General features: G+C 48.6%; 9 protein-coding genes and 2 non-coding genes across 11 annotated transcripts; 5 read left to right on the plus strand and 6 right to left on the minus strand.

The window, feature by feature from the left end:
• Nucleotides 1-113: 113 nt before the first annotated feature.
• On the plus strand, nucleotides 114-1,335 carry FOBCDRAFT_169556 (RmlC-like cupin domain-containing protein). The gene is made up of 3 exons (XM_031191553.3): nucleotides 114-424; nucleotides 473-785; nucleotides 839-1,335. The coding sequence occupies exons 1-3, from the start codon at nucleotides 157-159 to the stop codon at nucleotides 1,242-1,244; spliced, it is 987 nt and encodes a 328-aa protein (XP_031032784.1). The 5' UTR covers nucleotides 114-156; the 3' UTR covers nucleotides 1,245-1,335.
• Nucleotides 1,336-1,453: 118 nt separating this feature from the next.
• FOBCDRAFT_323735 (uncharacterized protein) lies at nucleotides 1,454-2,416 on the minus strand. Its single transcript, XM_059612101.1, has 2 exons — nucleotides 2,225-2,416; nucleotides 1,454-2,176 (listed from the first exon to the last, which is right to left on the minus strand). The coding sequence occupies exons 1-2, from the start codon at nucleotides 2,329-2,331 to the stop codon at nucleotides 1,561-1,563; spliced, it is 723 nt and encodes a 240-aa protein (XP_059466021.1). The 5' UTR covers nucleotides 2,332-2,416; the 3' UTR covers nucleotides 1,454-1,560.
• A 4,770-nt stretch (nucleotides 2,417-7,186) lies between these two features.
• Nucleotides 7,187-7,895, minus strand: FOBCDRAFT_232690 (uncharacterized protein). The gene has a single exon (XM_059609904.1). It carries the CDS (start codon nucleotides 7,683-7,685, stop codon nucleotides 7,392-7,394), a length of 294 nt encoding a protein of 97 aa, XP_059466022.1. The 5' UTR covers nucleotides 7,686-7,895; the 3' UTR covers nucleotides 7,187-7,391.
• A 754-nt stretch (nucleotides 7,896-8,649) lies between these two features.
• Nucleotides 8,650-10,883, plus strand: FOBCDRAFT_145481 (P-loop containing nucleoside triphosphate hydrolase protein; the record flags this gene model as incomplete). Its single annotated transcript, XM_031191557.3, has 2 exons — nucleotides 8,650-10,560; nucleotides 10,608-10,883. The coding sequence occupies 2 exons, from the start codon at nucleotides 8,650-8,652 to the stop codon at nucleotides 10,881-10,883; spliced, it is 2,187 nt and encodes a 728-aa protein (XP_031032788.3).
• A 678-nt stretch (nucleotides 10,884-11,561) lies between these two features.
• FOBCDRAFT_t206 lies at nucleotides 11,562-11,669 on the plus strand. The gene has a single exon. It is a non-coding gene; the product is annotated as a tRNA-Trp (tRNA).
• On the minus strand, nucleotides 11,655-13,115 carry FOBCDRAFT_191094 (uncharacterized protein). The gene is made up of 3 exons (XM_054707162.2): nucleotides 12,730-13,115; nucleotides 12,346-12,678; nucleotides 11,655-12,296 (listed from the first exon to the last, which is right to left on the minus strand). The coding sequence occupies exons 1-3, from the start codon at nucleotides 13,015-13,017 to the stop codon at nucleotides 11,850-11,852; spliced, it is 1,068 nt and encodes a 355-aa protein (XP_054563137.1). The 5' UTR covers nucleotides 13,018-13,115; the 3' UTR covers nucleotides 11,655-11,849.
• A 258-nt stretch (nucleotides 13,116-13,373) lies between these two features.
• On the minus strand, nucleotides 13,374-15,475 carry FOBCDRAFT_232694 (uncharacterized protein). The gene has a single exon (XM_031191562.3). The coding sequence runs from the start codon at nucleotides 15,424-15,426 to the stop codon at nucleotides 13,561-13,563; it is 1,866 nt and encodes a 621-aa protein (XP_031032793.2). The 5' UTR covers nucleotides 15,427-15,475; the 3' UTR covers nucleotides 13,374-13,560.
• A 502-nt stretch (nucleotides 15,476-15,977) lies between these two features.
• Nucleotides 15,978-17,748, plus strand: FOBCDRAFT_191098 (ADP-ribosylation factor family-domain-containing protein; the record flags this gene model as incomplete). The annotated part of the gene is made up of 5 exons (XM_031191563.3): nucleotides 15,978-16,486; nucleotides 16,536-16,610; nucleotides 16,682-16,847; nucleotides 17,010-17,346; nucleotides 17,397-17,748. Exons 1-5 carry the CDS (start codon nucleotides 16,016-16,018, stop codon nucleotides 17,746-17,748), a joined length of 1,401 nt encoding a protein of 466 aa, XP_031032794.3. The 5' UTR covers nucleotides 15,978-16,015.
• A 187-nt stretch (nucleotides 17,749-17,935) lies between these two features.
• On the minus strand, nucleotides 17,936-19,207 carry FOBCDRAFT_169568 (uncharacterized protein). The gene is made up of 2 exons (XM_031191566.3): nucleotides 18,624-19,207; nucleotides 17,936-18,572 (listed from the first exon to the last, which is right to left on the minus strand). The coding sequence occupies exons 1-2, from the start codon at nucleotides 19,193-19,195 to the stop codon at nucleotides 17,981-17,983; spliced, it is 1,164 nt and encodes a 387-aa protein (XP_031032797.1). The 5' UTR covers nucleotides 19,196-19,207; the 3' UTR covers nucleotides 17,936-17,980.
• Nucleotides 19,208-20,161: 954 nt separating this feature from the next.
• On the minus strand, nucleotides 20,162-20,251 carry FOBCDRAFT_t219. The gene has a single exon. It is a non-coding gene; the product is annotated as a tRNA-Ala (tRNA).
• Nucleotides 20,252-23,422: 3,171 nt separating this feature from the next.
• On the plus strand, nucleotides 23,423-24,995 carry FOBCDRAFT_280441 (regulator of G protein signaling domain-containing protein; the record flags this gene model as incomplete). Its single annotated transcript, XM_031191567.2, has 3 exons — nucleotides 23,423-23,497; nucleotides 23,582-24,877; nucleotides 24,927-24,995. 3 exons carry the CDS (start codon nucleotides 23,423-23,425, stop codon nucleotides 24,993-24,995), a joined length of 1,440 nt encoding a protein of 479 aa, XP_031032798.2.
• Between the last annotated feature and the right edge of the window lie 138 nt (nucleotides 24,996-25,133).

The raw sequence follows: 25,133 nt of genomic DNA on the forward strand, positions 1-25,133 counted from the left end.
CTTTGCTCATATCTGGGGATTTTACGATTGTTATCCACTCGAAAGCCATATCAATCGTTATTTATCCCCAGAAGACTCACGACACTCGCGAGTCACAAACCAGGCCAAAGATAATCTCAACCTCATTTTATACTCTTTGCAGAAGTCACAGAAACAATGGGAAACTATACTAGCACAGTGGATTCGGGCCCCTCGGATGGCGACTCGCCAGAGATGAAGCAGTATCTCAGCGAACTACCATCAAAGAACTTGGAGCCCCTTTGGTCACAGATGAGCATGATGGTGCCGCCGACACCAAACCCCACAGCGAAACCACATATGTGGACATACAGAGAAGCCTTGCCTCATCTAAAGACAGCGGCCAAGTTGGTGCCAGAGGAGAAAGCTGAGCGACGAGTTCTGATGCTAGTGAACCCCAGCATGCGTGAGTACATCAGTCATACTACTGAACTTATCTGACTTACATTTCTAGAATCACCATACACAACAGACACTATTTATGGAGGTCTTCAGATCGTCAATCCTGGCGAGACAGCGCCAGCACACAGACATCTTGCCTTCGCAGCTCGCTTCATCATCGATGGCGAAGGTTTCACCGCAGTCGAGGGCAAGAAGATGCCTCTCGTTAGAGGCGATGTTGTCATCACACCGATCTGGCACTGGCATGACCATGGCAACGAGAGTGATAAGCCAGTAGTCTGGTTGGATATGTTGAACCTGCCTTTGTTCCGCTTTGCTCCAGTTCACTTTGCTGAGGGCTACTCTGACCCACGATATCCTAGCGAGTGAGTATCTTCATACCTTACATAATTAATTTCATCTTTGCTAACGGCATCAGGCATTGTGACCCTTGCGAGTTCCGATTCCCATGGGCTCCCGTTGAGAAAGAACTCAACTCTGACAAGAGCGACTACTCCATCTATCACTATAAGCTCTCCAGCGGAAAGCCTCTGTCAACATTCCTCGGTGTTCAAGCCGAGAGATTGGGCCCTGGTGCCACGGTAGAGTCACAAGAAAGCCAGTCATATCTCTACCACTGCTATGAAGGAAAGGGTCGGACTGAGCTTGTGACGCCTACAGGAGAGACGATGACGTTCAAGTGGGAGGCGCGTGATACTTTTGCTGTGCCTTCCTGGTGCAAGATTAAGCATACTAATGAGTCTACCACAGAGCAAGCATACCTGGTAGCCTGCCATGATGGACCATTCCTTGAATGTCTGGGCATTCAACGAAGGAATGAATAGGCTATGGTAGCCGACATATAGCATAATGGTATCTTTTTGGGGCATATTTATCACAAGCTAGCTTTGAATTCAGCACATGATCATAGATGAAATCTTTCAGAGACCAGTAACGACTTAACATTCTCTCATCTATCAAGAACATATCTTGAACCTCATAGAGAGAAAACGGCTTCATCTGGAGAGGAGGCAAGTTGGAGATTAAGATGATAGATTGGTAGATACGAAGCTGACATAGGTTCTATCTGATGTAATGGATGGGTACAAGAATGAAGGCGTAAGAGCGTTACAAAATCTTCATACTAGGCGGCAACCAAACCTAACGGCGGTCAGGTAGCTGAGCGCTGGTGCGCTGTCTCTCAATGGTAATGAAGAAGATACTGGTATCAGCACCGCCACCACCAGAGTTCTCAACGACAAAACCGCCGCTCACCGCATCATGGTCCCACTTGTCTTCGAACAGATCCTCCTCAGGAACGGTCTCAGCAGCCTCAGTGTAGTGGTGATCCTCGGGCTCGCTTCCAATAAGGTCTGTGAGGAACTTCTTGTACTCGTTGTACAGGTTTCCGTCAACAAGCTCCCCATTTTCATAGTAGACGGCAGAGTAAAGATGAGCAGAAGCACCCCCAACCTTGTCGTTGTGCTTGCTGTAAAGATCGGGGATCTCCTTCTTGGCGTTGTCCAAGCCAGCCTGATCAAGGTTGTAGTGACCAACAATGGTACCTTGCTTGGTCGCAAGGATGACACCGAAGCAGCCAGCAAAGGATGAGCTTCCAACAACATGATCCCCAGCAGCAGTGAAATCTACAAACTTAGTATCATCTTGGCCAACGTATGTTCCAGCAGCTTGGCTGGCGTCGAGCTTGCGTTTGTAGGCATCTAGCTCGGGGGTGATGACTCTAGAGTAGAGATGCTGATCATCGCGAACAGCGAGCCTTGGGGTATCAGCTTCATCGAACGATGATTATAGGTAACGGACTCACTGAGTGGTGTAGGGTGCAGCGATGCAGAGCTGAGAAGCAGCAAGGAGGAAGAACAGCGAGACCAACAGCTTAGCCCAGCCGTTCTGGAAACTCTTGGAGCCCAACATGATGATGAGCCAGATAATTCTAAAAGATTGACGGTTTAAACGAGTGTATAAAAATGAAAGACGGTTGAAAAAGACTGTATTGCTCGATGCAGTGAGATGGGTAATGAGGGACGACTTCAGAGTCTCTGTCCTACATATATGCTGGATGGAGTTGGGAAATCAGTGTAAGCTAACAAGAGTAATGCAACACTGGGATCTCTCAGCGTCAACCGTCGAGGCTTGAATCAGGACGAAATTACAGTACATGCGTTCCATAGAAAGGATCGCGGAAAAGCGGGTTTGTTGTTCATTCTTGGCAAGATCTGTCTGTGCGCGATGGGACTTGGAAGGCGGGACAAAGTTACGATCGTCAGCCAAGACATGATTTCTCCAAAAGTACTGTCCTTTCCGTCTTACCCGTCAGTCACTGACAGATTGCCGGCCGAAGGTAGTAGGAGAGGCCTTCTGAAGGTTCGTGGAGTTGACCGAGACTTCAACTTTATCTTCTAAGTTAGTCCATTGTTGATCAATCCTAAAATTGGATCGAAGTCGCATCTGCTTATTCTCATGTCATGGAAATCTATTGAGAAAGCAATCTTTTATCGGCGCCAGGTATCGCTCGGCGCTTATGGATGTTCATCATAATCTCGTGTTCCTGCATAGCCTCGAATATTCGCGATGCCGAGAGCCTTGCCATGAAAGGGATGGTTAGATTGCGACCCATAGATAAGCGTGAAGGATTCGCTTGATGTGACAGTCAGCCACCATTGCACGGCTGAGAATGTCACGGTTCCGAAGGATCGAGCCTTGTAACATGTTTGGCCCAGTAGGGCTATCTGCTATGGAGATCTTTCACGGATGGAGCATACGTTGGTCCAAGGGTCCAACTTTCTTCGTGTCATTCTCCACTTGTTCGGTTTGACTGTTATCTTATAGGCCAATTCTACGAACGCGGACCGAACGGCTGCAACGGCAATTGATGGGATGACGCGTAACATCTTTAAGATTAAGCATGTTTCTTGACTATCGCTTTGGTGGAAGTCGATGATGAACAAACCTGAGAATGAGATGATGGTCTTGTAGTGGAAGGCTGAGTCAACCTGGTGATTCACATTGAGCTACTGCTTCAACATGGAAGATGTAATTAACACGCAAGCTTTGATATATTGCGTATTTGTTGTTAACCGGATGCTCCATCTTGTACTGAAGAATGTGAGCCCAAAGAAGTGATAGACGGCTTTTTCGGTGCTAGGTCGAACTGTGACAGCGACAGACGTAAATGGAAATGCCCGAACCAGGGCGAAGCCAGAAAAAATGATTCATGTCGAGCAAAGGAAAGAGATTGAAACTGGAGATTCATCAATCATGCGCATCCTTCAGTGGTCTTTACAAGGCTGTCCAACGTCATCAATGCAACCTTACAAGTTCAGCTCCGCATCGAAAAGGAAGCGATCCACAGGGATAAGCGAGGATCCAAGAAACATTTATCAGACGGAAAAGGGAACCCGACGAGATGTGGCTTGAAACGGCACGGGCCGATATCATAACATGGCGATGAACCTACAATGTAACTAGGGTTCGATCCTTCTGAACCGTTTCAGTTGCATGCCCACTCTGTGGAACTAGCAAGATTAGGTTGGCCATAGCGTCTTGTCACCAACGGCTAGCCTACGACTCGCGAAACTTTAGGTCAGATGTAAGCCTGAGTTGGTATCTGGGTTATATACCTATCTATCGTGTCTCTGCAGTCTGGCGCGTAGGCCTAGCCCGACATACTCACACTGAGTTCTTTCATTCGTTATACACCAACTAAGTCATTCTTTTTACTTTGAGGCCTAGACAATCACTCGTTATGCGTCTGGCCGGCCTTGTTGTGGCTCTCGCCGCTTTGGCGGAGGCTCAACTCCCAGAGACTCCTGGAGCGAATGGTGCATCCACCGCCACGACTCATCACCCTCTCCCCTTTGAGACGACTTCATCTGAGATTCCTGTACTTGATAAGACAACTTCTGCAGATGTTACACTTCTAGAGACCAGCACAGGCATTCAGGTTTCTGATTCTGCATTTACTTCCACCGATGTGTTGCCTGAGCTACCTGAGTCCAAGAACACCGACATTGCGGTTAGAGGTACTACTACTGCCAATGGCGAGTCACCTCTTGACCCGAAATCTTCAGCTGAGGTCCCTGCTGAACAGCCCACTGCTGGGACGGGACAGCCCACTGGTCCCGAGACTTCGGTTCAACAGCCTCCAGCTATCGACACTACAGCATCACAAGAGCCTCCTGTAGCAGAGACAACTACTCAGCAACCTCCTGCCCTTGATACTGCCACAACTGGTCAGACACTTGGTGTTGAGACTACTAGCCAACAACCTCCTGCACCTCAGTCAACTACTGAGCAAGGCCCTGCTGTTGACACAGCCACTACACAGCAAGGTCCTCTCCCTGACACAACCACCCAGCAGCCTCCTGCTCAGGACTCCACAACTGAGAAACTGGCACCTCAGGATACCGCTTCCCAGCCTTTTGTTGGAGAAGAGACTACCAGTACCCAGGCTCCCGCCGTTGACACCACTTCCTCAGAACAACCTGTTGATGAGGTGCCATCGACGACTGAGAAGCTTGAGGACCCCAAGCCTACTACTACCAAGCAGGGGGAAGCTGAGCCTACTAGTAAGGACGAGGAGTCTGATCCCAAGTCCGAAGACTCAGACAATGAGGACCCCAAGACCAAGGATGAGACTGACCCTGAGCCCACCACCAAGAAAGACGAGGCTCCTGTCACAGTCCCTCCTGCTGCTGTCACTGCTGAGCCTCAAGAGACTATCTCTGGTGTCAGCGATAATACTCTGCATAGCACCAAGGACAGCGATGGCAATGATGTTGTTGTCCCTGTTCTCTTTGGTCCCTCCTGCCTGATATTTTGTGAGCATGCTGGCAAAGACAATGGCCCTGGTGGTATCGTTCTTTGGGGTATTGGTAAGTTCGCTGATTTCTTCCCCCCAAGGTTTGTACTGACATGAGACTTAGGACCTGCACCTGGAAGCTACGTCCTCCCTCCTCTCCCTGGTATCACACCTGCTCCTTCAGCCGTTGTCATCAATGGAGGTGTACCAACACCCGTTGGAACTCAGACACCTGAGGATCCTGATGATCAGGACGATGATGACGATGACGACGACGACAAGAGTACTGCTGAGGAAGAGACCAAGACTGAAGCTAAGACTACCGAAGCCAAGTCCACTGCTGAGTCTTCCGCAGCTTCCACTACTGAGGCTAGCACCACTGAGTTACCTCAACTAACAATGGGCGTTGAGACGGTCGTAGTGGACGTTGATGCTACTCCTACTACCGGCGCTACTTCCAGTGAAGCGACGACGGAGGTCACCAGCACTGAAGCATCTACCCAGACTACCGACGTTCCTCAACTGACTATGGGCGTAGAAACGGTAGTCGTAGACGTCGATGCCACTCCGACAACCGGAGGAACTACTGAGACTTCTGCTGCTATATCTACCGAGACCACTGAGGTTACTACTCAGACGAGGGAGCTTCCTCAGCTGACCATGGGAGTCGATACAGTCGTTGTGGATGTTGATGCTACTCCTACCACAGGAGGCACCACTGAGACCTCCGCTGAGTCTGCCACTACTGAAGAGTCGAGCACTGAGGTTTCCGAGACTACGAAGACTCAGGATACCACTACCGCCGAGACAACTTCAACCGAGGCCACGACTGTCCAGTCTACAACTGAGCCGTCAACAACAGCAGGACCTACATCTACTGAGACTTCTGTTCAGTCTACTACTTTCGCCACTACCACCACTACTAAAGGCCCCGAACGCGAGTATCCTTGCATCATTCATGCCAATCCCGGCATCGATCCTTACTGCGCCTGTGAGACTACAGTCAGCGGCAAGGGCTTCTATGTTTCCACCGATTTGATCTCATCGTCTTGCGCCGACTACACGACCTTCCCTTCCTCTATCCCTACTAATGCTCCAGAGCCCAAGGTCACTGAGAAGCCAGATCCTGAGCCTTTCGTCAAGACCGATGATGGCACAGTCGTTTCTTATCCTGACCGTACAGTCAAGGTTGGAAACTACCCTGGTGGAAAGTATACTTACACCCAAGGTGTCGGAGACGCCGTTACGCTCGAGACTCCCTTACCGACGCAGACCGATGCGAACAACAAGGGCTCTAGCCAGTGTGGCAGCATCGATGATGCATGTGACCGTGCTCTGAACGATGGTTTTGATGATGAGACTGTTTATAAGGACTATGTCTCGCGATATGCTAGGATTCAGAGTGGTATGGTCATGGTCGCGACATTTGGTCAAGCTGGTTGCACGGCTCAGTTCAAGTGCGATGATTACGGTCTTGGAATGAAGGGCAAGGATATCAAGGATGCGTAAGTCAACCCTTATACGGCCGAGGATGAGTTTATGCTAACTATTTCGCAGTGTCCAGCACATGAAGGATAACGATGGAGTGAGCAAGTGCGGAACAGCGTACCTATCCAACACGTGTCAGATCACGTTAAACTATTGTACCAATTGTCACCATGATGGTTGATTACTTATAAATCTGAGACCGTGGACACTTAGAAGGCTTTGGGCGATATAGGAATACAACTTTATTTCTGGAATATTGATATAGACCTGTTGCTGACGTGCTGCTAAGCAACTCACGAAACTGACGCGTCCAGCGTGTTGATTATCGCCAAAACCAATTAAATTCAAGTCTTGAACGCGCATGTTTCATTCACGTGCTAAACACTGCAATAACACACCAATGAGCAGCTCCAGAGTACTTCGCGGCTTGTGTAGGAATGGGTCTTCTTTTTTCCAGTGTCAGTGGGGCAAGGGAGCGTAGTTTTTTGTCCCGTCGCATCCTGAAATACAACCTTTCGACATCATCAATTGAACAATAGTTATTCTGAATTACCACCTTTATCCTTTGCGTCACAATGCGTTCTGACTATTATCTCTCTAACATCATGTAGGGGGCCTGTTGCAGTGCTTCACTGGCTTGGTCGAGGTTGGCCTCTTCGTTGGCCATCATTAGGCCAGAAAGCACTTAGTCGTATTTCTTGGAGAGTTTGTTCCCGTTGGGTCCGTCAACAATGCTAGATAGCTCCAGCATGCCATCTGTGAGACCAAACTCGGCGTTAGCCACGGAAGACGGCTTAGTCCTCTGTGCAAAGTCCGAATCGCTCCCGTCGTAATGGAAAGCACTTCTGTCCAGGAGTTGAGCAGGAACCTGCATCGGGAAGAGAGCCTTATCTTCAGGATCGAACTTCTTACGAAGCGCATCATTGATATTCACCAATAGAGGGTCAGCCTGGAAACTCATGGTCGCCGAGAAGTACATGCAATGTGTCGCTGTTGAAGAAATTGTCAAGAGAGCCTGACCTGGGGTTCGAAGTCGATCCGTGGAGAACAGTCAGAGCTGACTGAAGAGGGGGTGTTGAAGCTAACTCATGGCCCTGGTCTGGCCAAGTATGGATTGCTTGACGATACTACCAGCGTTAGTTTAAACAGCCGACCACAAAGCCGAAAATAAGAGAGCAATATGATATAAGACTGAGGTTCTTACTAATCTCGTATCATCTTGTTACTTACGGAACTTCAGTAAGCGCGATGGTTACCACGATCTCAAAGTAGAAATTCCAAGATTCAGCTTGCGAACTGCACAGCCCCCTCACACTAGCACGCTGAAATCGCCATAAATAGTTATCTGTTGCTTGGCTTTAGACCTTTTTAAGCTAGGTCAAATTTCCAGATCCATCAAAAGGCACAAGGATACAGCGACCAACAGACAGCGTACAGTAAATGTGAAATAACCATCGCAGTCTCGCAGACGACGGCTGTTTGTTAAAGCAAAGTCATTCAACAATCGACACTGAATCAGGATGTAAAGTATACAACAATCCAAAACTATAACTAACCCCATTGCCGGATGATGCATCTACCAGATCCTTTGTCCCTTTGTGCACGATGCTGTTAGGCTGCCACGATTCGAGTGTACTTTGTGTTCCTCCATATGCATGTTGGTTGTTGTTGTCACACGAAACCCTGTTCTTTGGCAGAACCAACAGAAACATGCCCCTGTATTAACTGAAACTTTACAGCGTGTGATTGCTGCAGGTAACAAATTAGATTGCTGTTGAAGCGAGCATTTACCCCCTTTTTTACCATTCCAAACCTGGGACTTTCGCGCAGGATCAGTACATAAAGGAGGCTTCGGTGAGTTTCGAGTTTGCAATGAATTGAATAAAATAAACAGTATTTTCTACTATCTGCATACATAACAATTAACCCTTTTGACCTTGACAATGGATGTTTCTCTGGACGCCAACATTCTCGACCAGCTCAATACCACTGAGACTAAAGCCCTCCACGATATAAGCGACAGTCTGAGTGCTTGTGGCGTTGGTCGTATCGTCAATCTTCCGCAAATCATCGTCGTTGGTGATCAGTCCGCTGGCAAGTCATCCGTTCTTGAGGCTATTTCCCATGTTCGCTTTCCAGTCCAAGGAAATCTTTGCACAAGGTTTGCAACTGAGCTCATTTTCAGAAGAGCTAATGAGACTCGAATCGATGTGAGCGTCAGATTTGAAGACAGATCGAAACCAGCAAAGAGATTCCAGAAGGCTGGGTTTCGTGAGGATGACTTGGGCGACATCATCACGGAAGCCAAAGAGTGCATGGGCTTTGGCAAGGCCGGGATGGAGTTCTCCAAGGATGTGCTCCGTCTTGAAATCGAGGGGCCAAAAATGTACCCACTGAGTCTCGTTGACCTTCCAGGATTCTTTCACGTGGCTACCGAAAACCAGTCAACCAGTGGTAAAGAAACGGTCGATCAGCTTGTCGAGAGCTACATGCGACAGAAGAACAGCATTATCCTGCTGGTTATCACTGCGAATAATAACCTTGCCAATCACCTAGCCCTCCAGAAAGCTAAGAACATCGATCCGGAACGACGACGAACCATTGGTGTCATCACGAAGCCTGATTTGACTCGCCCTGGTTATGATGCTGAGAAGGAATACATCAAGCTGGCCAAGAACCAGGAAGCCGCGCATAAGCTGCAGCTCGGGTGGCATGTCCTGCGTAACAGGGCTGAAGATGAGGACAGCTTGGAAGGTCGAGACCAGGTCGAAGACGCATTCTTCCAGAAGGGCGCTTGGGCGACTATTCCCTCCGAAAATCGTGGCATTGTGAGTTTGCGAAAGAAGCTCAGTCATGTGCTCTATAGTCACATTCGCAACAGTCTGCCTGGAGTTATTACAGACATCGAAACGACGCTTAGAGAGCGACAAGAGGAACTTGATCGTCTTGGAAAATCTCGATCCACTCAAGAGGACCTCAGGTCTTTTCTCCTTGGCATTGCCAGTGACTTTCAGCGGCTCGCCAGAGATGGCATATACGGCCGATACAATGACGAATTTTTCGGTGGTTTACAAGACGATCACCGAAAGTTGCGGGCACAGCTGCGGAACTTCAGCCGAGCTTTTGATCATATCCTTCAAACTAAGGGGTCGACTCATGTCACCGTCTCAGATGATGACAGTGATTATTCGGATGGTGACGACATCCCCGGGTACCTAGAAGAGTTTCTGGAACGTTATCCATACAACCCTCCCGAGCCGAAGAAAATCACGAGACGCGAGCTCGCTGAGCAACTTGAGAAACAAGCCGCTGCCAATCAAGGGCTGGAATTCCCAGGAACTCCAAATAAGGATCTTGCCATGCAACTCTTCAAGCAACAAGCAGCACCATGGAGAGGTATTGCCGAGTCACATGTCAAGCTGGTAACGACCGTTGCAAAGGCTTTTGTTGATCAGGTCTTTGAGTATGTTGTTGGATCCCCACGGACGAATCGAACTACTGAGGTGATCCTGTCAACCTGCGTCGACCCATTCTTCGATGAAAAGGAAAAGGTGCTTCAGGAGAAGATCAACGAGCTCCTGAGACCTTATATTCAAGGTTACGCACTTCCTCTTGACTTGTTATTCTACGACATGCTATCAAAAACCTCAAACGAAAAGCTAGAGAGACGCATTTCAGCTATTCTACAGCAGAAGTATCCGCACATATACGAGAGTAACGTAGCTAAGACAGGCGAGACGAGCAAGAAAGCTGACTCTAAAACAATTGCTCAAGACATCAATGAGGAATATGACCTTGAAGATAGTGAGTTTGGAATCAACAAAGTCATAGACATGATGTTGACATATTATAAGGTAAGATAACGCCAGCCCTCATAATTGCTTGATACTAACTTTTGAAGATGTCTCTGCGCACCTTCACCGACAATGTCATCAACTTGGCGGTTGAAAGTTGCCTCGTGTATGATATACCAGATATCCTCACACCCACAAAGGTAGATCGGATGAGTAAGGAAAGACTTGAGGAGTTGGCCGGTGAATCGGACGATACATCGTCTCGAAGAAAGAGCCTGCAGGAAGAGGTCAAGATCCTCAGACAAGGGTTGGCTCAATGCCGGCGATATAAGCCAAGAGCAGTAACACGTAGGTCACACGGCTCAGAAACTGAATCGTTATGATGCTAACGGGCAAGCGCTTCCTTCTGCAGCAAATGAGTCTCTAGGCAGTGTCCCGAATACATCTACCATAGCTCCTTCGGTGAATGACAAGAAGACGAGCCCACCAAGTGTGATCAACGCTCCTAAAGCTCAATTCAATGGCTGGACGACAATTCCCGACTTGCCCAAGGCTGAGAATCCCTTCAGCAAGTTCTTGGATACTCCAGCGAAGCCATCAGGTCCAGCGCCATCAGCGGCAAAGCCTGCCTCAACCTTCGGAAGCGGCGCTGGGCTCTTTGGCTCAGGAGTCGCACCTTCAAAGCAGCCGGCCTCTTTTCAGTTCAACGGTTTCGGAGACGCCACGAAGTAAACTGTTCAGCGACTTTGGTGTTATCTTGTGCTTTGTAGCTGTAAGCGAATCTGTACAGAAGGAGGGCGGGAGTGCGGGAGCGTTGAGCGGGATTGATAGCCTTGGGTGAGATCATAGTGTCAGGGTCATGCCTTAGTTCAGCGATAATACCGTGTTAGTTCGAAGTCAAATAACATTTTGAATAATGCATTTCTCAATTTGAACGATGTTGAACGTGTGAAGCAGACACTTCCCCACGAAGCTCGGCATTTCTCGGCAACAAGGCAAACCCACATCGCAAGCTCCAGGCCCCGTATAGACTGGAAGCAGAACAACTCTGGCCAACCAATGGGGCGCTGGCGCAACTGGTAGCGCGTCAGATTCCAGTTAATTTTGAGGGTTCCCTTGAAGATATGCTTGATTCCTGAAGGTTATCCGTTCGAGTCGGGTGTGCCTCATACTTTTTGTCTGTTTCTAAGAGCAATCTCATGTCCATGGGAAGGGTTGTCACCTTTTGCAGTGTTGCTTGTTCATACACCGATGCGCGATTTAACCGAACACAAAGATCCATTGATGAACAACCCGCCGGCAGTAGCCAATGTTGAAACGCCTTTTTCATTGACAAGCATCTTCATCCTCTATATTCCTTGGTATCTCCGCGCTTCGTTTGACCATAACGGCGATGATGGAGTGATTTTGGTCAGCCCCTCTTTAGCCGAGGCGATCTTGTCTTCATCCACTGGCTTCCCCTCCAACTGATCAAGCATCGCATTGATGAGGTATAAATCATCCTTGACTTCGGGCCAGTCAATGGAGTTGAGAACGCAGAGCTTCCCTTTACTAGAACTGATTTTCCGCTCAAACCTATCGCGATAGATATTGTAGTGCGCCATCGCCTCCCAAGGATCCCAGCGCCAACGGTTCTGCGATGTCGCTAGAACAGGAAACGGATGGGCCGAGGCTGTATCATGACTCTCACTTTCATCAAGAAGGAATTGAATCATTTGTTCGAATTGCTGGTCTATTGGAGTGTATATCGTTCGTGGTCCCTTTCGGCGACATCCATGGAAGTATATTTGACGACTCTGCGGTTTTATTAACAATAGGTCCCTTCGAACTGACAGTATTCCTTACCTCGGTGCCATCTTCGCCTCTATCAAACACAACGACGCCACCAAATATTCTGGCTTCAGCCCAGTATCCTACACTATCTGCAGCCCCATTCGGATATTGGTCAACTGCAATGTAAGGTCCATGCGAAAAGGCCGTTGGGTCTCGGAATGAATCCCATTTCGTCATATCTCTCGGAGAATGTCTCCAGATATCGTAGATATTATGTCTCTCGGCAACATCATCAAGCTGGAAGATCTGGACTGCGATCTGATGGCAGCTCACAGCCAAAAGCTCAAGAAGTCTCAAGTGAAATTCTTTAGACTGGGCTGATGCTTTACTGAATGCTTGAAGCAGCTTGGATCATGTCAGTCACAATATCTCTGGGGGTGATCTCGCGTTACCTACGGAAGTCTCAAACCAGAGAGATGAGAGATCAAACTTTGATCGGAAGTCAAAGACTCTTTCCCTGACACCTTCCGAAAGATTCACATGTTTAAGTGCAGGATGCCTGTCTTCCGGGAACTGGAGATCCAGGTACGAATCTCTCAAGGGCATACCGTCAAAGACTTCTGAGTATGCTCGCTCTGCTACATCGGTGTCCAACATACGTCGCAGAGAACGCTCGAATGCAGTGTAGTGTTCGATGTCTAGGTCTTTTAAGCTGCAACCCTCGCCTTCATTCCGGGACAGCATAGCAATGCCTATGAAAAGAAACAAGAGTATAAAACAAGTTGAAGGAAATAGCCACCAAAGGTAGCTGCTGAGGTCAATAAATCTTTTAGGTGTTAGGCAGGGTGAGATAGTGAAGTGACAAGTCAATTTTGCTTCAACTTACGGCCTAACAGTCTAGCGGCTGCACGTGATCATGGCTGATATCCAATAGTGTTCCTCAGACTCTTACAGTGAGGTAATCTCGAGGGCCGCAGGATAGAGCTGCAACTAGTCGTGAGTGGTCAGTACCACTATATAAATTATCACCTAGGACCTCGACCAAATTCCTTTCAGCTCGCCAAATACGGCCTCAGCAATAGGTGAAATCTTATATATACGAGTGAGACCCCAAATCAGTTTTGGTTTGCACCAGAATGCGGTCTTATCATTGCTAAAAGCTATTTTTGTTTGCCTGCAGCCTATTCATATGCCATCCAATCATCCTATAAAACCCCCTAAGGATGTCTTGCAGATTCTGTTTTGATGAAATCGCAATGCTTTACCAAGCTCATTCTTGAGCCCCATCTACTTCTTCTTCTTGGGCTTCGTCTTGTCCACAACATCCACCCACTTCGCATCAATACCCTTCCTTGCCAAAATATCCTTTGCGAGGATCTTCCTTTGATCACCCTGAACAACAACTTCCATCGATCCAGGCTTCGCACCAGCAACTTGACCTACGCTCGCAGAGCCTGCACATTTCTTCTGTAATTCCGGTGCAAGGACCTGCGGATCGATGAAGAAAGGCTCGAGGTTGGAAATCTTGGTGACAACCTTTGTACCGGTTCGCTTCTCGATTGTTATCAAGATCCGAGGTGGTAGGCCAGATTTTGGCTTTTGGTCGGGTGAGGGAGCGCCGTGTGAGATGATGTGGAAGGGTTGGCAGAGATGGGTATCCTCGATCACTCGCTTTTGGAGAGTACTTCGAGGGATTCTTCCTGCGGCAAGGAAGCTGACGTCTTCATCAGATGGTTTGTTACCTAGGATGTCGTTGGCGAGAAATGGGTCGAGTTTGACGCTGGAGTTTCCTTGGCCGCCTAATTCGGGGTGTTGGTCGATGTACGACTTGATAGCTGCTGAGATCTCCTGCGAGGTGTAGAAGTCCGTCTTGGAGGGGACAAGTGTCGGTACGAGCTTTGAAGATACGCGATAGACCATCTGGATATTGACCTTCTGCCCTGCAGATGAGCCCGACCCTGAGGCTTGCCCGGCATCTGACGTTGAAAAATCTCCACCGGTAGCCTTCGGTGTCGGCAATCGATATGGCCGGAAGCCCAACACCTGCCGATCATCAAAGTCAATATCCAGAATGACGGTCTCTCCACCATTTCTGTCCTTGGACTTTACGATCTGTTCTTTATCAAGATGCTTGATGAACTTTTTGGCGTTCTTCCATGACGTCTTCTTGATGTTGTAGTACTTTGGGTTCTGGTATCGGAGATTGGGCTGCACCATATTTGCGATGATGAAAGATGGCTGAAGAGGGAACTGTAAGCCGAAATGTGGCGGGCTGCTGGATTCTTTGGCTTTGTAGACTGCAAAGAGGAAGGCTTGATGAAAAGCATCGTCGATTTCTTTTGTCGTCGGTTCATGCTCCTCCTCTACCTCATCACCTTCCTGGGCCTCATCGACTTGTGAGTCTTGAGCAGCTGGTGCCGACTCTGCTGGTTGAGTCTCTTCCTCCAGCGACAGTTTGTTAGCTTGAGTAGCCAGCCCTGCTGCTAGTCCTGCCCATCCCTCCAAGCTTGAAGGCGGGTCGATTCCGCCGCTGCCAAGTTGCTTCCAACTCCAGCACTCATCACCAACCCAGTGAAGGGCCTTGATAGCCGCGCCCTTCTGCCCCCGCACATCATCTGGCAGATTTCGCACATCTATTTGACATGTTCCAACCCAGACAGGCACTGTGTCATTCTGCATCCCCGCGACAGCCACAACAGCGCCAGTGTTCGCTCGTGTATCCCAGCTAGCGCCTCTGGCTTTCACCAGCCCAGGAACCATCAAATCAGCACCATGCTTCAACTTCTCCTCAACCACAAAATCGGGCGTATGCAGAAGTGGAATGAGGTTAGGGTTACGCCACAAAGTGTACACCGTTGGTATCAAGCGGGGATTCTTTCCGGTCTGGAACCAGAGGACTCTCTCATCTTGATCTGGATGTGCACCTATGTACACCGTTCCTTGTTCAGTTGGTGTGATGAAACGAGCTGATGAAGTCGACTCTGGTAGAAGTGAGTTACGCAGTGCCGTTTGTGATTGTGTCCCTGATGACGCATCGTCGCCGGACTCTTGGATAGAAACTTGATAGTCGCGGATGATTTGATCGGCGAGCTTTCGCCGATCTGAGGAGCGCAAAGGCGCCAGGTTTCTGATGTCGGGTTTTCGCTTGAACATGATGACGAGATGTGGCTCGGTCTCGGAAAGTGGTGATTGTTGGAGTAAGTTCGTGGTTGCTTGTCGAGGTGAGATAGGTGAGTATTTTAGTAGAGCGGGGCAGAAGATAAAATCGCTGAGTAATCATAAGCTTTCGTCATATCCATTCGCCCCGCCACCAAATATGAAGCCTTCATGAGTCACCCACTGAAATGATTCACTTCGACTCATGTTACACAACTCTCTGCGGCCTGTTGCCTACCTTGACTTTTGCGGATCCTCAATTGAGTTCGCGTTTTAGACTTTGTCATTCTGACTACAGTCATTGGGTTTGGCATCAAATATTCACCCTTCACAGACAGTGATTTTCTTTTATGACTGCTCTCGTGGTTTGAATCGAGGTATTCCCAAACAGAATTCCGATCATGAAATCTTCCTGCCTTCAGAGGCTAGATTTTTATCGATCTTGAGTGGTCTCTTTGTAAAAGCTACGTGTTCGATATCAGCAGTCCCTGGCCAGTTCCTCTAGGCAGCCATTTGAAAACTCATATAAGCCTCTTGCATCGTGAGTCATATTTGGACAAACTCAAGCCCTTTATTTGCTATAATCATGTCAAACCTAATCACATACGCCCGTGACTTTCTCGCCTCAATTGGTCTCATGAGACCATCCTCAGGCACGCCAATCACAAGCTTATTCAGTACCCTTCCAGGCCACCACCGCATCCTCCTTAGCGGGCTTGACGAGGCTGGCAAGTCAACTCTCTTGCGCTCTCATTTGATCACCAATGAAAAAGATATATCTGTTGTCGTAGGCATGATTGCCCATCAGGTTGAAGTCTATAGATGCGGCAATGTCACTTTCCAAACCATTGATCTCGGTGGTGGCAGGCCTGAGCCATACTGGAGGATGGAGAGATCGTTCATCAAGCATTGCGATGCACTGATATGGGTCGACGACTCAGCCGATCACGACCGTCTCATAGAAGCAAGAGAAGAACTTTTCCGAGCTGTGCGCCACCAAGATGGATTGCGCAATGACATCCCTGTGTTAATTTTAGCAAACAAGCAAGATAATAGCGTATGTGGCTTGACCTCACAACAGAACCTTATACTGACATCGCCCACAGACCGCTCGTACAGCAGAGCAGATAAAAGGGTTTTATGTCGACGATTCTTCATCACCTTTAGTAAATATACCACATGTGAGTGACTCAAAGGACTGGTGCTGCATGAACTAACGATGCTGCGGGCGGTGTTTGGATCGAGCATCAAGACTGGCGAAGGGTTGTTCGAGGCTTTCAGGTGGCTCAGTGAGACTGTTGAGAGCAGGATGAAATATGACACTGGCATTAACGAGAAGGTTCCGCTATACGACAAAGAGGAGGAAGCGACTAGAATCATTATGGAAGGACTACAGCCAGGCCACAAGGAGGAGATTAGTGAGAAAAGAGAGTAGCAGGCCCATTAACTTTAGCCTTCATCATGGACTATTATGAGAAAACTCTGAATCTTTGACTCCACAACCTTGAGCAGGCCTTGTTTGGATCCATCGAATCCTTTTCTGTTCATGACGTGACCTAGACCTTTGGCTACCTATATAGATATAACTGCAGGCCGCAAGGTTAAGCTTTTGGTATACTCCTATATCTTCACGAAATCCTCAGTGAACTTTCCAAATCATATTTCATTTCACGTCATGAGGCTTTTCTATTTCGCGTGTGCGCTATTCGCTTCAATATTCCATGCTACCGCTGAACCTGTTCCCCCAGTCTATCCAGACAGACCGGAATGGCATCCGATGTTCCAAAACAATCTCTTGCCATATCCACAGTTGTGGTGGCACGACAATAATCCATGGAAAGCCGTCAGCAGGGGCGCAGAAATTGTGTACCATGAGGACAACTACGATCGCGGGATGCTAGTCGGACCTTATACAGCGTACCTGTCCTCGATAATCATTCGTTACATGATAGCTGACGATCTTGCAGTGGTTTCTTTCTATTTCAACCTGGCCTTAGACCGAATTTCCGTATCAACCAGCTCAATTTGACAGCCGACACGCCGTACTTTGTAGCTGGCCAATATCGGCTTACCATGGGGAAGATCCTCCGAAAGTTCGATTGCAGAATACGCTTCGCGTTCCCTAGTGGAACTTATTCACTTTCGGTCGTTCAAAAGAAGCGAAGTCATAAGAAGCTTCATGATTTTAGGGTGGATATTCTGGGGTTGACAGAAGACAGCCATGAGCTGAGAGTGAAGTTATGGTGCAAGAAAGCATTCACTTCTACGACCAAGGTTCAAATCAAAATTAATGGGCTCCATATTGGGGCGTTTCCGTGACATCAAAAATGGTACGGGACTGCTGATGCCTTTTCTCAGCAAAATCCTTGGCTAAATTGAAATTAATCAGATTGCACAGTCAAAGTTCGCACCTCCTGATAGGGTCTTTTCTTTTGTCTAAGTTGTGAGTGGGACGTAGCTTTTTATTAAATTCATCCTGTTACTTATCCCAAGTCTCGAAAAAGGGCAGACCATTAGATAGTTCTATAATCCTATAACTTAACGCGCTATTCTACAGTCCAGTCTTCTTCAAGTCTATAACGCTCAGGCTAACCTGGTTGGTGCTGCTAGGAGGCAACCACCCGCCTCCAATAATAGCCAAGAAGTTATCATTCTCCTTGAACACCATAAGTCCACGAGTATAGGCATTAGGCTGAGGAGTAGCAAACTCGACCCAAGAGTTCTCAGCACCAAGGTTCTTGTTGACGAAGATTTGAGACTGGCTTCCGGCACTGACGATGATACTTCCGTTGGCTCCTCCAACTGAACTCCAGACGACGGTAGGAGAGCTGACGGGGCGGGTACCCTTGTTGCTGACCAGAGCATACTCCTTAGCTGCCAGGATGTTGAGAGGGTTGGAAGTCAGGCGGTAGAAGATTCTGCAGCCTTGGGTGCCGCAGGTCTCGTAGACAAAGATGTACTGGCCGTTGGGGAGTAGGGTGATTCCTGGCATACCAGGTCGAGCGTTGTAGTTGCTATCAGCGACGTCGTTGACGAGAGAAGACCAGCTGACGAGATCGGTGGTAGTCTGGTGGGAGAGCTTCTGGCCGTGCTTGGGATCACGCTGATCGGCGTAGTAACAAACAAGCTTGTCCTGATAAACCCTGGTTTTTAGTTAGTTAAGGTTCTTGGGAGGTTGCGGAAGGAGTTCGTACATCATGTGAGGCTCCCAGACTGGTGTGAGGCCGTTGTTAGGGCGAGCTTCGCCGCCTGAAGCAATGCTACTAGCAAACTTCCATGTCTTGCCACCATCAGTGCTAGCATAGACGTCGATCTTAGTCTTGCTCAGATCGGTAGGAATGCTGTTTCCTGTGCATAGGATAGTTCCCTTAGGGTATTTTCCAATAGCTCTTGGCAGTTCATAAAGGTCTGGCTGATATCTCAATCCCCAGTTGTTAACTGTATCCTGGACCTTTCCAATCTGAGTCCACTTCACACCACCATCTGTAGAACGGTAGATGGGGAAGTAAACCAGCGGAGGCTCCGGGGAGTAGTTCTCCCAGGTTGCCAGCAGAGAACCGTCTGAGAGCTGGATGGAGCGGGCGTAGAGAACCCGAGGGTCTGTCCAGCCAGCATTGGAAGGAGGAGAAAAGATGACGTTGTTGGAGAATGTGGAAGTAGGGACAGCACGCTTGGCGGGCGTAGGAGGCTCTTGGTTGGCAGTTGGAGCAGCGAGGACTGCAGAGAGACTCAAGAGCCCTCCCCAGAGAAGAGATTGGAAGCGCATGATTACTGTGAGATGCAGGCGAGGATGCTACTGTCTCTTCTCTCGTTCCTAGCGATCCTCAACACTTCTTATAGCGACTGACATATTCACATTCCTGCCTCGGCAGCTCCCTCAGCTCGTCACCCATAGTCTTGGCGATCAACTTCGGGATATCTACCGACCATGCAGGCCGCGATGTCACGAAGTTTTCTCTCCAGCGGCGGCATCTCAATGGCGCGGTAAATCTTGCATGGTGTCATGACCTCCTTTTCTAGGGTAATAAGCCGTTGATCCCCCTGCTCGTCGCTGTTTGTGGGGTCCCCGCGTGAACATGTTTTTGTGCGGAGAAGACATTGACGCGCTTTGGCTTGATTGGGTCGACGGAGAGGGAAGCTCCGAAAATGGCTTAGACCTTGCTTTGTGAGAGAGGAATACGGACTTTGAGGTGATCTTTTGCCTGTTTGTGACGTAGCTTCAGGTATATCAGGTTCGCGGAATGATACCGTGGAAATGGTGAAGTAATCCCATTGGGTTGGCCCCTGGCAGGCTTAATTGTAAGCTTAAAACTTGATGCGCTCCAATCGTGAGGCTTCACACGGCATTTTGAGCGTGACTCGAACTTGCTCACCAAGCTGAACGTCGAGAAATCACAGTTTAGCGAAGAAATATCGCAAGGTAAAAGACAAAACATGTTGGATTATTTATTGCATCTGAGCATTGTAACCAAGACCTACTAGAGAGATTTTACTATATGACTAGCAAGTACCTACCTAGATGATGTCAAAATTCAACAGCTTACCCGGTAGCGCGGGGATATAACAAATCGAAAAGCAAGCGATAAACCATATAATCTCAATCGCACGACATACTTCTCAGGCAAGGCACCAGCTTTAAAAAGAAACCTCCTCTTATCCCAAGATAGCTTATGATTGCCAATTGACAAAACGCAAAAAGAAGCGGATAACAGTGGGATTAAACCACCTATCTTGGACGAACAGGGAATCGAACCCTGGACCACTCCCAGATTATTCCAATGAATTATGCTAAGGGAGTATTATACCACTAAACCATTCGCCCGCAACGACTTATGATTGGCTGGTAGAGCTTCGGTGATTATGCTCTATATTGCCGAAAGCATTCTGAGCACCTGGATTCTAATGTATTACCTTACCAAAACCCTCAACTGCCATGCATGGGGAAACTGCAGTCTACAATCATATAGCCTTTATTACCTACAGTCACTCAGCCTGTAGTACCAGCCTCTCAAGTCTCAGAACCCCGTATTCTCTATCATATATCCGTAGAATGTTAGAAAAGATCCAAAAGGGCTGCGATGTCTCAAAGTTGCAAAACATGCATCAAGTCTACCTGAATGGATAGGTAAAGCCGTCAAGCCACTTCAGTAAGGTCGATCCAGCCAACAGCAGAATCACTACAGGGACTAAGCCCCGGCTCAGACCCGAGCCCGGTTGAGATGGAAGTCTGCATCCGTGTCCGTGAGCAAGCCATCTTTCATGCAAGTCGCTGCTGAGGCCAATAGGCACAGATGATTCCCCAGCTGCCCACATGCCGCCGATACTTAGCTCATGTAGGCGTCTTGCTAGCTGGGCTTCCCCCATCTTGCTGAAGATATGAATGACGGTGCTGTTGGGTCAACAGAGCACTCTTCATCTCAGGGAATTGATGACAGCTGAGCTGCACATCAGCAGCTTCTGTGTTGACGACGGATATAAAGCATGTAGCTTGTGTTAGATGGAATAAACTACCATCTGTGTAAGCCAGCAGGTCATGCGACTTCTGTGAAACTTCAGCGCGCATTCGTCAATCTCTTGGTACTACAGCTATCAGTCTCAGTCGCGGAGGTTCCGAAGATCGGCATCAATTCAACCCCTGAGTGAGTAGCTACGTTGAGATCATTAACTACTGATAACTATTTGTCAAGAAGGCAGATTACAGGGACGATTGCGTCTTGCCAGAGTAGCAAAAATCTGCAAAAACACGAGAGTTAGTACGGGTCTGCTCGTCATGGTCTCACGCGCGAAACGTGTCGGCCACGTGGAAATTGGAACTAGCAACTAGCTAGCCCTGTTATCCGGCCAGTGACTGTCAGGGGTTCATGAGTCAGTGCCAATGAGCAGTCTTATGAATGTTCTAGCAACTGCCGATTTGTGACTTGTTTAGCTTGCATAATCAATGCAGACTGTGGGTTGCTGGCGGCGTTACGGTTTCGTGTTCGCTGCTGTCTCATTGGTGGTGTTTGTGCTAGGCTGGGGAATACGCGGTTGGCATCTACCCGGGACTCATGATCATGCAACTCATGCGATCAAAGAGATAACAGCCTGAGCCGTATTATGCATGGGTTCACGGTGATCATGCGTGAGAAGTTGGACTGTCGATAATCGGGAATTTTAGGAGCCGCAATTGCACCCTTGGGGAGATAACAGGATAGAGTGTAACTATCGCGACATTCTGAAATGGTAAATGCCATTCCAAGAGCCCAACGGAAGCCGTCACGGACTTTCGAGTTCCCACGTGGATGAATTCTCCTGAACAAGATTACCAGGGTATTTTCAGCCCTGAGCACAGACAAGCGGAACCTAAACCCACTACATCTCATCTCCCGCCTACTGATCATTTGTGATAGTGACACTATAGCGCAAAATGGTGTATCGGGGTTGAGGCCGTTGTCCCGCCGTTCTAAACTATTGAAGCGGATATCTGGGGTATCCACAGAGGATCGACATGCATTGATTCAGAGAATGAAAGATCATGAGCTCTAGTGCGAACAAAAGTGCAAAATGACCCGGACTGTTGGTTTCTGGAACTAGTCTAAGGATCCATTGTCTGTGGACATTCGTCTACTGAAGCTCATAAGCATAAGCGAGACAACACAGAAAGGGAACGATCGGCGATGATGTATTGGAGGTGAAACGGGCAATGCAACCACCACGTCAAAAGCCAAGTCAAGGGTCTTTCTAGAAACAGTCGATTCTTCGGCATTAACAAGCTTTCATTCAATTCATGCATGTCTCATGGAGAATCGGTCGAAAGGAGATCTCGGAATTCCCGCGAGCTGTTCTCCCAGATTGACGAATCATCTCGACCCCCGTTGGCTCTTCAACCCAAGTGGAACCACTTTTTGGCGCCATGGAATCGTAATTTGCGTTATCTCGTTTAGCGTCTCCTTGAGCCTCAAATGGTTCACTGAGTCGTTGGGTGAGGGGAGCGCATCTCACGGCCGAGTCGGTTGGCGCCACAGTAGATCTGGTCCGTTGATGTTCGGATCATGTCCATGTCCATATTTCCATTGGGGCTTGATCATGTCACGCAGCGGAACCGCAGGCGCAATTTGCTTCAATGTCAGCCCAAGTGGGTGAGCGGAGCCGGCGGTGTCGCTTCAATGTTGCATGTCGATCATCGGTGAAGATCACCAACAACATTTCAATACGATTGACAAGGGGATTTTCAGCTAGCAAAAAAGAGAACAGCAAGAGAGCAAGGCCGAATTGCCGGGCGGTTTTGTTCCATATTTAACCTGACTGTAAGGGTAACCTTTCCCGTGTCTCGAGAATTTTCCTAGATTAATGGAGCTGCTTTAGGCTCCAAAAAGTACGTGATTGGTGGAAAAGATGCTCCCAAGACTCTAGACAGATGATGCTAGACTGAACTTGTCCTAGATGCAAACCTTGTTCCTTCGGTGAAAGGGGCCATGGCCACAAAGGTTGGTCGCTCACAAAGCATAATCGAAGCTCAAGCGGCTTATGCCTTGCAGTAATGTAAACAATAACATGCGAGGCTGGGCTGTTTTGAGCTGAGTTATCAGGGCACACCACACAGGAGGAGTGCTTGGCGGGTGGTCACTGCTCCACGGACTAAAGGAAACGCCAGCCTCTGCTCTGCTGCATCTCGCAGCAACATCGTATGCACGTGGATTAATCAACAGTCTAATCTCCATCTAGATCTAGTCAGTCGCGTGGTCGGGCGGCTCGCCATGTGGTTCTCCGCTTCCCACGAGGAAAAGACTCTGCACCCGCTCGCTCAAAGAGGAATCGTTCGGCGGCCGCACGAGTAATGTAGGTCCCCTTTCCAATCCTTTATCATCTCCGGCTCCGCCATCGCATCGTCGCTCGGACCTGCTATCGTCCGCTCATCTGTGCTGCTTTTTTTTGCTTCTTCGGATCTGAAGTGATGCTTGACCTAGGAGGTTCTACAACTCTGCAGAGGCGAGCTTCAACGCAGGTATCCAACATGTCAAAGGGAACAATTACACAGTCGTCGTCGCGATTGCTATGCGCGTCAAACGATGACCGACCGCAATCAAAGGTCGGTACTTGACTCCGGACATAACACCGGCTATAACAACAACATTTGCCTTTTTTGTTCAACACCACTAACAGCTTCAAACAGGACCTCCAGGATCTCTTTTCCGCTCTCCTCGCCAGTCTTCTCCCTCTCGTCCCTCATCGCGTCCGCTTCATCAAGATCGAACATACATTCCTCGCCGAAGATGCTATCCACAACCTCGGCAATCTCAAACTTACCCAGTCAAATCGTATGCCCGATCCTAGCAACCCATCGGGCACCGTCGTCTCCACCTCCACAACAACCTTCTCCATGAACAAGAACACAGCCCGAAATTTGTGTCAGCAATTCGTCGATGCCCGATATATCGAGTCTGCCGATGGAAAGCCCGACCAGGTGTTTCAACAAAGAGGTGGAGTATGGAGACCAACGTCCAAGGGTATCATGATCTTTGACTGGTTCTGTCAATCAAATGGCCTTTACCAGGATCAGCTTAGCGAGCTGCATTGTCTCATTACAGGGCCTTTGTTGCATCTGGAACGAGATGTCAAGACCGATAAGTGCCACGTCGATCGAGCCACCACTGAGGTCGTCTTCTGTCGGTTGATCGGTGTTGACGGACGAGGCAAGAAGGGGCCTTACTCAGAGGGTGCAGCAGGTATCCGACTCCAGCCAGAACGCAAGGTGAATGGGAAGACATACCATGATACTTGCACTGGCCAAGTCATCGCTGAGTGGCTGCGAGACAACACGACATGCGTCGATCTACGAGAAGCCGTCAACATGGCAACCCACTTCGTGCACTACAACCTCATCGAGTCAGTGACAACAGATATGGCCTACATGAATCAATTCGCCGCCTGCAAACTCTTCCAACCCACTCCCATCGCCATCTACCAACTCTCCCAACGCGGTCAAGACCTTGTCGAGACTAGCTCATCGAGTCGCTGCTCATCACAAGGCAAGACAGACTCATCATCAGCAAAGGGCGGCGTCAACGAAAGCAACCGCCACAAGCTTGAGAAGATCCTTCTCGACCCTACACTGCGATTGTTGTTCCGTGAGAACCTTCGAGAGACTTACTGTGAAGAGAGTCTTGCATTCTACGAGCAGGCTGATGAGATCATTCGGGACTCTAAGGCCATGCTCGAGACGATGCTAAAGGACAAGAAGGGCGATGATGCCGCGAATGAGCTTCTTTCTCAAGCCCATGTTGTCTTTAACACCTTCCTCGCACCCGGGTCACCGCGAGAGGTCAACGTCAACCACAAGATCCGATCAAGTCTTGCTCAACGAATGACCAAGGCTCAAGCTCTTGATGCCACGGTATCAGATACCTTGAAAGAGGTGACATCGCTATTAGAGACTGCACAAGATGCCGTCTTCAAACTCATGGCCACTGTAAGTAATTCCCCATATCGCTCTGCAACATTATACTAACGGATTTCAGGACTCGGTGCCCAAGTTCCTCAACAACCCAGCAGCCGAAAGCCGACTTGTTCAGGCCGGCGTGCGATGATACCCCTAATTTTCCCTGGAGACGGGATGTTCGATGTAATAAAGCGAGCGAGCATAGCTACACCAACCACATTACCATTATTCTAATGTTTTTATTTCCTTTGTCGCATAGCAATTGTACGATGGTCGGAAATGATTC

The sequence above is a fragment of the Fusarium oxysporum genome, chromosome X, assembly GCF_013085055.1.
Source record: "Fusarium oxysporum Fo47 chromosome X, complete sequence".
NCBI lineage: Eukaryota > Fungi > Ascomycota > Sordariomycetes > Hypocreales > Nectriaceae > Fusarium > Fusarium oxysporum.

What these genes read in the sequence shown, in the direction of transcription:
- FOBCDRAFT_169568 (XM_031191566.3), bottom strand. Translation starts at nt 19,195, where the DNA reads ATGCGCTTCCAATCTCTTCTCTGGGGAGGGCTCTTGAGTCTCTCTGCA. An exon ending in GTCTGGGAGCCTCACATGAT is followed by an intron (nt 18,573 to 18,623) that starts GTACGAACTCCT and finishes ACTAAAAACCAG; the next exon opens with GGTTTATCAGGACAAGCTTG.
- FOBCDRAFT_232690 (XM_059609904.1), bottom strand. Translation starts at nt 7,685, where the DNA reads ATGTACTTCTCGGCGACCATGAGTTTCCAGGCTGACCCTCTATTGGTG.
- FOBCDRAFT_191094 (XM_054707162.2), bottom strand. Translation starts at nt 13,017, where the DNA reads ATGCTGTCCCGGAATGAAGGCGAGGGTTGCAGCTTAAAAGACCTAGAC. An exon ending in CTCTCTGGTTTGAGACTTCC is followed by an intron (nt 12,679 to 12,729) that starts GTAGGTAACGCG and finishes ACATGATCCAAG; the next exon opens with CTGCTTCAAGCATTCAGTAA. An exon ending in GAGGCGAAGATGGCACCGAG is followed by an intron (nt 12,297 to 12,345) that starts GTAAGGAATACT and finishes ATAAAACCGCAG; the next exon opens with AGTCGTCAAATATACTTCCA.
- FOBCDRAFT_232694 (XM_031191562.3), bottom strand. Translation starts at nt 15,426, where the DNA reads ATGTTCAAGCGAAAACCCGACATCAGAAACCTGGCGCCTTTGCGCTCC.
- FOBCDRAFT_323735 (XM_059612101.1), bottom strand. Translation starts at nt 2,331, where the DNA reads ATGTTGGGCTCCAAGAGTTTCCAGAACGGCTGGGCTAAGCTGTTGGTC. An exon ending in GCTGCACCCTACACCACTCA is followed by an intron (nt 2,177 to 2,224) that starts GTGAGTCCGTTA and finishes TGATACCCCAAG; the next exon opens with GCTCGCTGTTCGCGATGATC.
- FOBCDRAFT_169556 (XM_031191553.3), top strand. Translation starts at nt 157, where the DNA reads ATGGGAAACTATACTAGCACAGTGGATTCGGGCCCCTCGGATGGCGAC. An exon ending in GCTAGTGAACCCCAGCATGC is followed by an intron (nt 425 to 472) that starts GTGAGTACATCA and finishes TTACATTTCTAG; the next exon opens with AATCACCATACACAACAGAC. An exon ending in GACCCACGATATCCTAGCGA is followed by an intron (nt 786 to 838) that starts GTGAGTATCTTC and finishes TAACGGCATCAG; the next exon opens with GCATTGTGACCCTTGCGAGT.